The sequence below is a fragment of the Hyperolius riggenbachi genome, chromosome 6 (genome assembly GCF_040937935.1).
Source record: "Hyperolius riggenbachi isolate aHypRig1 chromosome 6, aHypRig1.pri, whole genome shotgun sequence".
NCBI classification, from domain to species: Eukaryota; Metazoa; Chordata; class Amphibia; order Anura; family Hyperoliidae; genus Hyperolius; species Hyperolius riggenbachi.
In genome coordinates, this window is record NC_090651.1 from 199,500,226 (window position 1) to 199,512,337 (window position 12,112).

The 12,112-nt window shown below is 43.9% G+C and overlaps 1 protein-coding gene across 2 annotated transcripts in view; it reads right to left on the reverse strand.

Moving 5' to 3' along the window:
* Positions 1 to 12,112, reverse strand: part of SPA17 (sperm autoantigenic protein 17) — a 654,098-nt gene that overhangs the window by 558,366 nt on the left and 83,620 nt on the right. For both annotated transcript variants that reach the window (XM_068240291.1, XM_068240289.1), the window contains 2 exons: positions 4,443 to 4,589; positions 186 to 299 (listed from right to left, as the gene is read on the reverse strand). In XM_068240291.1, coding sequence (XP_068096392.1) covers positions 186 to 299; positions 4,443 to 4,589 — 261 coding nt within the window. The remainder of the gene's footprint in view (positions 1 to 185; positions 300 to 4,442; positions 4,590 to 12,112) is intronic.

The window sequence follows — 12,112 nt, forward strand, 5'->3', positions numbered from 1 at the left end:
TATAACGTGTGTTGCGTAAACAGAACATACTGTAGTGCACATGCACACAGCACAGGTAAACGTTACCAGTGGTTTGTGCATCAGAACCACAATTTCTGACAAACTAGTGAGTGTGTATGCATCATAGGTCAGACAGCTACATTTTTATGAGAGACATGATTGCAAGCAGTCTATAGCAAGGTTACCTTGTGATCCACATCAGCCTGTATATCAACCTCTGTACTGTCTGCAATGATGGTGCTCTCTCTTTGTTCTTCTACGATTTCAGACTGTGACATAGCTTTAATCTCTTCCATAGGCTGGAATAAACACAAACAGAATGTAGTCTTACGGCAGCGTAAGCATCAGCAACAAAGCACAGCAGCCTTTCTTATTTCTTAACCCATGACCCACCTGAAAAACTCATGACCTGTTAACATCCCACTGCCCTTCCAAGAAACACCACACCGTTCACCGATGTTGCCGTATGGTTGTACACCATACAATTTTCTGGCAGATTTTCCTGCCAGATCGATCTTTTTCAACATGTCCGATCTGAATTTCGATGGCTCTTCTGATCGATTTCCATAAAAGTGAACGGAAATCAATCGAAAAATCGATCCAAATTTAGATTGGATATTGTGAGAAAACGCGGAAAAGCCACCGCGAGTGCTCAGGATAAGGCGGCTTTTTCCGCGTTCAACATGGCGGATTCCGCTTCCGACGCGGCAGTTTACACGCATAGGCCTACATCTATCCGCATGGCGGAACGCGGAAAAACCGCCGCGTGCTCGGATAGCGGTGCGGCTGGTTCCGCGTCCGGCACAGCGGATACATTGCAAAACAGGTCTGGTGTGGCTGGGACTGATAGTCCACACAGGTTCAGAAGGACGCGCGCGCGTTGAGAGGCAGAGCTTTTATGACAGCCAGAAAGGTGTCAGCTGACCAAGCCGGTCAGCTGACAGTTTTACCACTTCCCAATGGTCCAGCACTTAGGGGAGGCGCTGGAGAGCGCTAGGGTATATATACTGGATGCTGGTCATTTCTCTGGTGTCTGCCGTTGCGATCACTACGTGGTAGCACTCAGACCTTTTGCTATCTGTGTTGTTATTCTCTGTTATACTTCAGACTAGTTCCAGGGTGTTGATGATCAAGGAACTCACACCCAAGACTAGGGAATTGTATTATCGTTCTGTTATACTTCAGGCTAGTTCCAGGGTGTTGATGATCAAGGAACTCACACCTAAGACTAGGGAACTGTATTATCATTCTGTTATACTTCAGACTAGTTCCAGGGTGTTGACGATCAAGGAACTCACACCCAAGACTAGGGAACTGTATTATTATCCTGTTATACTTCAGACTAGTTCCAGGGTGTTGATGATCAAGGAACTCACACCCAAGACTAGGGAACTGTATTACCTCTCTATTATATATCAGACTAGTTCCAGGGTGTTGATGATCACAGAGCTCACACCTAAAGAATAGGCATTGTTTATATCTGTTATGACTTCCTGCTCTCCTGACCACTCTCTTGATCTCTGAATTGGTACTTCGCTATATCTGATACTCTGTTGCCAAACTCTGCTTGTCCTTGGATTCCGTTTCTGTCTCCTGTCTTTGTACCTGATCTGGCTGTCTGTTGCCGACCTGGCTTGTCCGACCTCGAGAACTTTCTCCCCTGTTGGGAGATAGTTCACAGACCTGTCAGTGACACTTCACCTCGGGTGTCACTCACACTCTGGTCCTTCCCACTCACTGCCTGGCTCCGCCCCTTGGGGAGCCTCAGGCCATTGGAAGGAAGCTGTTCTTTAGGCAGTATCTCCTACTGCCTTGCACCCCCTGTACGGGTGCTTTCCTCAAAGTATTACTGTTGCACCAAACACTCAGTTATTACTCAGGTGTCCGGAGGTTAGAGATATATCTGATTATCGGTGATACTGCAGATCATCTGTAATCGGTATATATCTGTATTCTCGGTGATACTGAAGATCACCGGTAATCAGATTCTCTCTGTGTTACACCGATCGTTACAGATATGTTGAAAAAAAACGATCTGGCAGGTAAATCTGCCAGAAAATTGTATTGTGTGTACCTAGCATTAACCACTTAAAGAGACACTGAAGCGAAAAAAAAAATGATATAAGGATTTGTATGTGTAGTACAGCTAAGAAATAAAGCATTCGGAGCAGAGACATAAGTCTAATGTTTTTTCCAATACAGGAAGAGTTAAGAAACTCCAGTTGTTATCTATGCAAATTGCCATTGAGCTCCACAACTTTCAAAGTCGCAGAGAGCTCTGTGTTCTGAAGGTTGTTATCTAAACTATATTGTTTTTTCTTTTGCAGAGAACAGTTCAGGACAGGTCAAAAGTTCACTGCCTGTTCTGTAAAAATCATTTAGAAGGCTGAGTAGTGTGTAAACTGCAAATATTAGAGAATGATGCAATATTATAAAAAAGCTGTATAACTGAAAATAAAAATATGTGAACATTTTTTTTGCTACTAATGTTCTAGTAATTATCTGTACTACACAACCAATTCATTATATCATAATTTTTTTTCCACTTCAGTGTCTCTTTAAGGACCACAAGCTTACACCTACCCCCCACCCAGTGATTAGGAAATTTTAATTTAAATTCAGTGCTCTTCAGGTTTAACAGCTTGCTGCAGAGCCATACAACTTAGCAGCCAAATTAATCTTGGCTCCTTTTCTGCCCACTAACAGAGCTTTCTGTTATTGGGCTCTGATCGCTACTGCAGGCTCTTTTCTTTAATTGATGTATTTTTTTTTTCAATAAAAATGTTTATTGTTTTGTATTTTCACCCCTCCCCCCGAGGTCCAAACAGGGCGATCCTCTCTCATAGCCATCAGCCTATGAGAGAGGATCGCTTTCAGAGCCACCCCAGGGGACAGCCAAGTGACAGGGCTGTCCCCAGTACAGCGCTGCAGTAGATCGCAGCACTGTACATGTAAAAGAAATGGCTGTTTCTTTTTTTTACAGCCTGCCAGCTGCGATTGCGGCTGACAGGTTATTTATGGAGCTCCGCTCTGTAACTCAGCGGGGATGCGTGCGCATCCGTGCACGCATTCCCCGCTAATCTCCTTCCCCAGGACTTCATGCCTTTCGGCATTAGGCGGTCCTGAGGGCGCCACTCTGTGGCCGCCAATCGGCATTAGGCGGTCGTAGAGTGGTTAAAGTTGTAAACAGGCTTCCCTGCCATAAAAACATGAATAAAAAATGTCATCACTTTAATAGTAGCACAATAGGCGATGTAAAAAGTCAAGACCAGGCACAAATGATTACTTTTAATTTCAAACACTTTTTTAGTGAAAATCAACAATGCTTCTTTCCACAGTTTCCACTTCTTTCCCACTTTTTTAAAGGACAACCAAGGTGACATGTGACATGATGAGAAAGACATGTGTATGTACAGTGCCAAGCACACAAATAACTAGGCTGTGTTCCTTTTTTCCTTTCTCTGCCTGAAAGAGTTAAAGAGAAACCGTGACCAAGAATTGAACTTCATCCCAATCAGTAACTGATACCCCATTTTACATGAGAAATCTATTCCTTTTCACAAATGGATTATCAGGGGGCTCTGTATCGCTGACATTGTGGTGAAGCCCCTCCCACAGGAGACTGTGAGGACCATTTTCCTCGCAGTTTCCTGTCCGTGAACCTCGTTGCATTGTGGGAAATAGCTGTTTACAGCTGTTTCCAACGGCCAAAAAGCAAGCAGCAGGTACTTTCAGCGATATCACCTGCCAGCAGTAAAAATGTCACCATGTGATAAATGTCAGAATGTAAATCTCGGAGAGGAAAGCTTTTACAATGGGTAAACACTTACTAAATCATTTATACATAACTATTGTAAAAATGAAGCAATTTTTTTTTATTACATAATTTTCACTGGAGTTCCTCTTTAAAAATCAGGTATGCAAGTGACAGTTTCTGTCTGGGTCGGGACCGGGTCAGACTGGATCAGACTATAGCATTACCCTCACTGATAATTGATTACAGCCATAAAACACTTTCCTGTTAGTAAATGGCTTCTGGAAGCAGAAAAAAGGGACAATAATTCATAGATTTGAGCTCTGGCATACTTCAATGCATGTGTCATTGAGCAGAGACAATGAAACAGTAAAACCTTAAAAACTAGATTTAAATATAAAATAAAACTGTGGGATAGCTGTGGGATAGCTAAAAAAAAGTCATTTTTAGGAGAAGGAGGATAGATACAATTGTTTTTCTCATTAGTTTATTTTCACCTCGGATGTCCTTTTAATTTCACTGCATTTTGGTGGAGTTTTTTTTTCCACGTTAAGATGTTTACAATACTGTATTTCTTTCACACCTATTTTACCAACAAAAAATATTGATTGTATCCTTATTAACATGGTTAAAAGTTAGAAAGATTTTGGAAAGACGAAAAATACATTTTCTTTGGTGTTACAAATACCTTGTGTTCCTCATCCACAGACTGCTGGGCGGATAATAGGGCCTCTTGTGGCTTCTGAGTTTCCACAGAACTGTCCACAGTAGGAACATGTTCACTGATAACGTGGACACCTTCAGTGGATGATGTAACAATGTTCTCCTCCACATCCTGGAGGAAACACAATAACGTCACTGCTCCAGCCTAGATTCCACCACACACTTTATCAAATTTTCACTGGGGCCACAGACTGCAGTAAAATCCTGCCAGAGTGTCTAACTAGTGATAGTCAATGATATGAAAATAATTCAGAGTACATGCAAATGTTATACAAATTTATGCTGCTGAACATTTGACTGGTCCATTTTAAAGTTGGATTAAAAAAACAAAAACAATGGGCATACAAATGTGCATCAATTCAGAATTATTTCTATCTTATACAGACATGGTCCACCATCCCTGTTTCTAATCCTTCCACATCCCAAAGGAAAAGCATATTTTACTTTTGCAATGTGGAAACTGTTAAAATCTTACTTGGGTCTTTTCCCTAGCCTATAAGGCATGGTTCACGGTTTCAAGCTTTGCAATATAAAAACACAGTATATGAGAAAGCCAATGTAAATCAATGGGCTTTCTCACAATCTTATGTGAATTTTTGCATGTATGTTGCTTTTGTTCAGACACTATGAATTTTCTAAAAAAAAAAGCACACGTTTCTCACATTTACAACACACATGGTGTTCAGAAAAATTCCTGTGAAAATAAGTGCACATTTTTTCACAAAAACAAATGTGAACACTACCCAAGCCCATTTCCTTGTCCTCTATCCTGACAGGATTTGGGTTATCCCATGTTCACAGTGGTGGTTTGCGGTGCAGTGTAATGGCCACTTGTAACGCAGCTTACCTATGAAACAATCACAGTGCAGCAAGTACATTGCGGTGTAACGGGTTGCGGTATGGTAAGCACTGCATGCAGTGCATTACCACTAAACGCATGCATTAACATTTACTGTGAATCATACTTTTCATTGACTGTATGCTTCACTTTCAGGGTTGTAGCAATAGGCGGTGCGGAGGTTGTGGCCGCAACAGGGCCCTTAAGCCAGAAGGGCCCTCCCTCAACTACAATATTAGCTCTCTATTAGTTCTGTGCTCATAATAATTACTTTTATAGATACTTTGAATAGTTGTAATCATTAACAAGCTGTTCCCCATCCCCTTCTTGCACCTCTTAGGCCCAGTGCACACCGAGCGGTTTTTGGAGCGATCCGCCGGCCGCATCCGCCTCTAAAAACGCTTGTCTAATGTATTGCAATGGGATGGTGCACACCGGCGGTTTGCGGTTTTTGCCAAGCCGCAAACGCGCCTCCTGCTGCGCGTTTGCGGTTTTCGGAAGCGTTTCGTCCTCAATGTAAAGTATAGGAAAAACGCAAACCGCTCTGAAAAACGCTAGTTCAGAGCGGTTTGCCAGGCATTTTTGTTACAGTAGCTGTTCAGTAACAGCTTTTACTGTAACAATATGTGTAATCTGCTACACAAAAACGCACGCAAAACCGCTAGGTATGTTTAGAAAACCTCTCTAAACATACCTAGAATCGCTCTGAAATCAGCTCCCAAAACCGCTAGCGTATTGCGGATCTGCTAGCGGTTTTGGTGTGCACTGGGCCTAAGGCTTGGTGCACACCAGAGGAGTTTTTCTGAGCGTTTTGCGTTTTTAAATCTGCTGCTAATGTTATCCTATGTGTCTGTGCACACTGGAGCAATGAGATTTTGTAAAATTACATTGGGAAGAGCTTTTAGAGGTTTCAAAAGCTCTTCCCAATGTAACGCTATGGGGGTTTTTACAAAACCTCATTGCTCCAGTGTGCACAGACACATAGGATAACATTAGCAGCAGATTTAAAAACTCAAAACGCTCAGAAAAACTCCTTTGGTGTGCACCAGGCCTGACACTGTAGTTGCCATTGGCAGGTTTGGGTGCGCCGTATCAATTGTTATATATAGAGTGCTTGGGGGGCCCCATTGTAAAACTTGCAACGGGGCCTACAGCTCCTTAGCTACGCAACACGCAGGTAACGTGGCACCACTTTCCTGATCTGTTGTGTTCCTGCTGTCACAGGGAACCTAATACAACAGCCACTGTGAACATGGCCTGAATATCTTCAACACAGACAGAAAATCACAAAGACTTATTTTTACTTAACCTATTGAGGACCACAGGCTTACACCCCCCAGTGAATTTTTACAATTTTTACAATTCTGCACTGCGCAGCTTTAATGGTTTATTGCACGGCCATACAACTTAGCATCCAAATGAATCATGACTCCTTTTCTTCCCCCCAACAGAGCTTTCTGTTGGTGGTATCTGATTGCTGCTGCGATTTCTATTTTTTTTTTTTATAAATAAAAATGTATATTTTAAAAAAATGCTATTTTTTTTATTCCACCTCTCCCTCCCCTCCCCTTTAATTTGTCCCTAGACTGTGATCCATATGTACATTATACTATCACTAGTAAAAAAGGTCCGCCCGTTTTTCCGGCAGTTGGAAAAAGCTGTTATTTCCCACAATGCAATGAGGTTCTCAGAGAGCAAATTGTCAAGTCTGGAAGCAGGACACACACACACACAAGGACAGGACGCAGAGACACAGGGGTTTTATTATATAGGATAGGCATCAGCCTATGATAGGGAATAGCTTGTGAGTAAAGATGGCCCAAACATCAGATTTTGTACTTCCGCAAAAGTTCGAGCTCTCACGAACCGGGCAAACCGCCATAGACTTCAATGGGCAGGAGAATTTTAAAACATACAGGGACTATTTCTGGCCACAAAAGTGATGGAAAAGTTGTTTCAAGGGGTCTTACACCTGGAGGGGGCACGCCGGAGTGGAATACATGCCAAAAGTCCCTCGGAAAATTACATATTTGACGCAGAGTAGGGTTATAATCCCTAAAGGGCAGAAATCACATTACATTCCTAAATTGGAGGCATAAAGTGCTTTAATCTTGCATGTGTATACATCGATCTGGTAGTGTAAGTAGCATGCTGCCTCACACTGACATACCAAACTCACTGTTTAACGCACCACAAACAACTGTTTGTGTAGTGATGACCGTGCTGGTACGCACGTGGGTGAGAGTGCAGGCAATGGCAGTTTTCCAGCCCATATGGTCGGGCTGAGGTATCACAAATACAGTTGCAAACTAAGCACTGCTTATGACACACAGTGTGCTGGCTTGTAATAGATAGAAGAGGATAGTAGAACTGCAAGGCCCAGCAATGACTGTGGACTGGCCTGTATGCAGTGTGTAACCCACACAGACAGATATCCTATAGTATGTTCAATCACACATACAGTTGCAAACTGTCCCATTAAATAATAAAGTGTTTTTCCCCGCTGTGGTTAACTTTTAACCCTTACCTACCTAATTAACCCCTTGTATCACCTATACTTGGCCTTAAAAGGTACCTGGGATGGGGATAATGGCAGTATTTATACTTACCTGGGGCTTCCTCCAGCCCCATGATGTCCGTGGGCTCCCTCACTGTCCTCTCTGGTGGCTCCGCTCAATTGTAAAAGCTCCCGGTATACTGGCCATCCGTGCTCTTCTGTGCATGCACGGCCCGGCCGTGCGCACACCTCCTGTCGTGCTCCCATCAAGCTGAGGAGGAAGGGGGAAGCCTCTTTAGGATCCAGTGGCTTCCCCCTGCCGAGGTAAGTACCCCTTAGGGGGACTTTTTTGTACTTTCAGGTACAGTTTAAGATTCATGTATACCTGTATAGATGCATCACTATGCTGTTGCCTAACAATGTCTGTACAGCATTGGGGTCCACATTAACTATACGTCATATCAATCGCATCCAGTCGCTACAGATGCACAGACTGGAGATAACGGTACACTATATGCCCAACAAGTGATAAACAATGGCTTGTATGGTATAATTTTAATTGGGACAGGACAAATAATGTGAGGTGTTTTACAAGTGAGGCACTTATCTGAAAATTAGGAAGGGTTAAACATGAAAACATTTGTCATTTTTGCTTCTACTCCTGATTTTCCCGCCAAAAATGCCTGTAGAATCAAACAATTCTTGGAAAAAGTATTACCCAAAGAAAGCCTAGATTGTCCTGAAAAAAAAACAATACATGTACTATATTATTTTGCGGCATAAGTAATAAAAGTTTATTGTTGTATCAATAATGACACAGCCGGAACGCCAAACTTGTCAGGAATCTTAAGGGGTAAAAACCAAGGGCATGAGGTACAAAGGGGGCATAATGCACAAGCTGCCCCTTCACCATGGATGCACCAGGTTTAGTATACAGTATGTGTTTTCCCCTGGTTTGTGTCCTCTAAACCTAGGTGCGTTTTATGGTCAGGCGCGTCGGTAGATAGATAGATAGATACAGTAGATAGATAGATAGATAGATAGATAGATAGATAGATAGATAGATAGATACTGTAGTTTTATGAGTTAAAATTACTCAGAAAGCAATCAGAATGATGATCAGGTGGCAACGTCACGGCATCTGTCTCTGCCAGATTTGATAATTATTATCAAATTGGATAGATATTGATGCCGCAAATCGAGTAATATATGGGCACCTTAAGTTGTTGTATGTCAGACCAAGTATGGGTAATTAAAGGGCAGTTCAGGGAAGGTTAGATCAGTGAAGTTTGTGAGTGCAGGATATAATATAAGGCCTTCAGCCTCTGGAACTCCTCATGCTGGTGGTAATGTTTAGCAGCAAGATGGTTGATAAGAGAGCTGGTGCTGAACTTTAAGGGGTCTGCACCTCTGCTCAACTTCCGCTGACAGTGGTTGCAAGTGGCGTACTTGCTGTAAACTGTGGGCATGGTGAAAAATTGCCAGATTGGTGACATGAAAACCCCCCTACGGCCTGGAGCCGCTGCTGCCTGTCTCCCTGTGGTGGTTGGGGGGGGGGGGGCTGGTGGTGGTACTGGCAGATGCTGCTGCTGCTGCTGCTGAGCCTGAGACACCAGCAGGCTGTGGGACCTGCCTACTGCTGCCAATGCTTGCAATGATGCGCCTCCTTGCAAGGCCCACAAGTGCATCCTCCTCCTCCTCCTCAGAGCTGCTGATGATGACATCCCCAGGTGCTGGTGGTGGCACCCAGTCTTTGTCCGTCACCCTGTCATCATCATCATCATCATCATCCTCCCCCTCCTGAAACATGTCCTGCTGGGATGATGACCCCCCAAACTCCTCTCCTGATGCATGGATGGGCTGCTTGACTGTCGCCACAGTCTTGCTGTCCAATCCCTCCTCCCCCAAAGTGCCCATCAGCATCTCCTCCACAAAATCGCCAACAACAGCAGACAATTGACTCATGATGCCTGGGGTCAAAAGACTGCTGAATGACAGGTCGCCAACTGACGGTGAACTGGCCTCCTCCCCAGGCCCTGCTGGGCGGCTGCTGCGAACAGGGGTAGTGGTGGTGGTGAGGGTGGAGGCCTCGGATGCAGAGCTGATGGCGGGCTGGTCATCCTCCGTCATCAGTTGCACCACAGTGGCTGCATCCTTTTCCTCAATGGGACGTTTCCGACCCGGCTGGAGGAAAATAGGTACTACACGCTGCTGCTGCTGTGTCTCTGCAGCGTGAGTTGCAGATGCTCCTGCTGGCCGCCCAAGCAAGTCCACGGCCAGTGGCTATAGCCACTGACGCAGCTGCTGCTGCTGCGGAACTGTGCATGGTGGCGCGGCTTGCCACAATGCTGCTCCCTCTCCTCCTGATTCCCTTGCTGCCCTTCCCCTTGCCCAAACCGCACTGGCTGCCACTTCCAGACATCTTAGATGTTTTGGGCGTAAACAAAAAAGTTTTTTAAAAGGGCGGGTGAAAAAGTGGGGTACTTTAATGGAGTGGGTTGGTGGGTGAGGTGACACTAATCACTAAGTGATTAGATCGCTAAGTGATTACTAGTACAGTACAAATACAAAATACAATAATCAGTAATCAGTAAGTGTGAACAGTGAACAGTGAGTGTGTCCCCTAATACACTAACTAGAAAATACAATAATCAGTAGTAATCAGATTCAGTAGAAGGAAATAGAGTGTGTGTACACTACAGACAGTGCACGCACACACACACGCAGGAGCTAGCCTATGAATAGTGACTGAGTGTCCCTAGTACAGTAAGTACAACTAGAAAATACAATAATCAGATTCAGTAGTAATCAGATGATTCAGTAGAAGGGAATACTGTGTACTGTGTACACTACAGACAGTGCACGCACACACACACGCAGGAGCTATGAACAGTAACAGTGAGTGTCCCTAGTACAGTAGTATAACTACAAAATACAATAATCACTCAGTAGTAAAGGACAAGACAGGGTAGAATACACAGCAGAAACACTGGTATAGATGAGAAATAAACTAACAGAGGACAGAAGGACAGCTGCCCACACAGGCAAGGCCCTAAGCCTAAAGCTGTGTAAGCTTGCCTGCAGCAGCAGCTGTCTCTATGTAACACACAAGCTACTAACTAAAATACAATCTCTATCTAGCTAACAACAATATAGGTGTATATAGCAGGTGTATGTGAGCAAAAACGCTAGATGATTGACCACAATAGAGCACTTGCTAAGCCAAAGCACAAAGGAGCAGATCTCTCTCTGTACAAGTCAAGCAAGGACGGAGAAACCGAACATAACTTCCACTATTTATAGGGTAGGGGCTGGCCAGGGTCCCCCTCTGTGATTGGCTGCCGTCAGAGGGCCTGGGAGCCCTCTGATTGGCTCTAAGGACATCAATCTGGGCTATGACGCTATTCGAGCTCGATATTCGAGCTCGAATAGCGCTGTTTGTTCAAATAGCGCGAATAGTGAGTGGGCTATTCGAGTTCACTCGAATAGCCCATTCGAATAGCTGCAGCTATTCGAGCTCGAATACCGAGCTCGAATAGCTGAAAAAAAAACTCGAATATTCGAGCTACTCGAATATTCGAGCTCTGCTGAGCATCCCTGGTGGGCAGCCCATTTCAAGAATCTAGTACATGTACAACAGCCCTCAACACTCCTTGATGTTTCCGCAGTTGATCCAGCCAAGAGCATTGTTCCCCTCAGCTCTGGAGTGGGCAGCACGGGGGTGTAGTGCATAGTACTCTCCCCTTGCAATGTTGGGTCCTTGCTTTGAATCCCAGCCAGGGCCCTATCTGAATGTAGTTTGTGTGTTGTCCCATGTATGCGTGGGTTTCCTCCGGGCACACCGGTTTCCTCCCACATCCCAAAAACATAGATACATTAATTGTCTGACTTAAATTGCCCCTAAACTATTATACACATGAATAGTAATAGGTTACGCTGGGAATACACCATGCATTTTTTCAGCAGATATAGATGGTTTGATAGATAATTTCCGACATGTCAGTTCTTGCTTTTGATCGTTTTACCGCTCGATTTCTCATAGAAGTGAATGGAAATTGATAAGAAAAGATAAGAGAATCGAACAAAAAACTAACAAATAACGAATTGAAAATCGATTGAACGGTAAATTGACCGAAAAAAAAAGCATTGTGTATTCCCAGAATTACTGTGAATTTATTCCCAGTGGTCGGCAGAACTACAATCTGACACCAGTTATCTGACAGCTAACAGCCACCTAGAAGCCACTATTAATTGCTGGGGAGTATGGAAAATTTGACAGAGAGTTGATACACGAGGCATC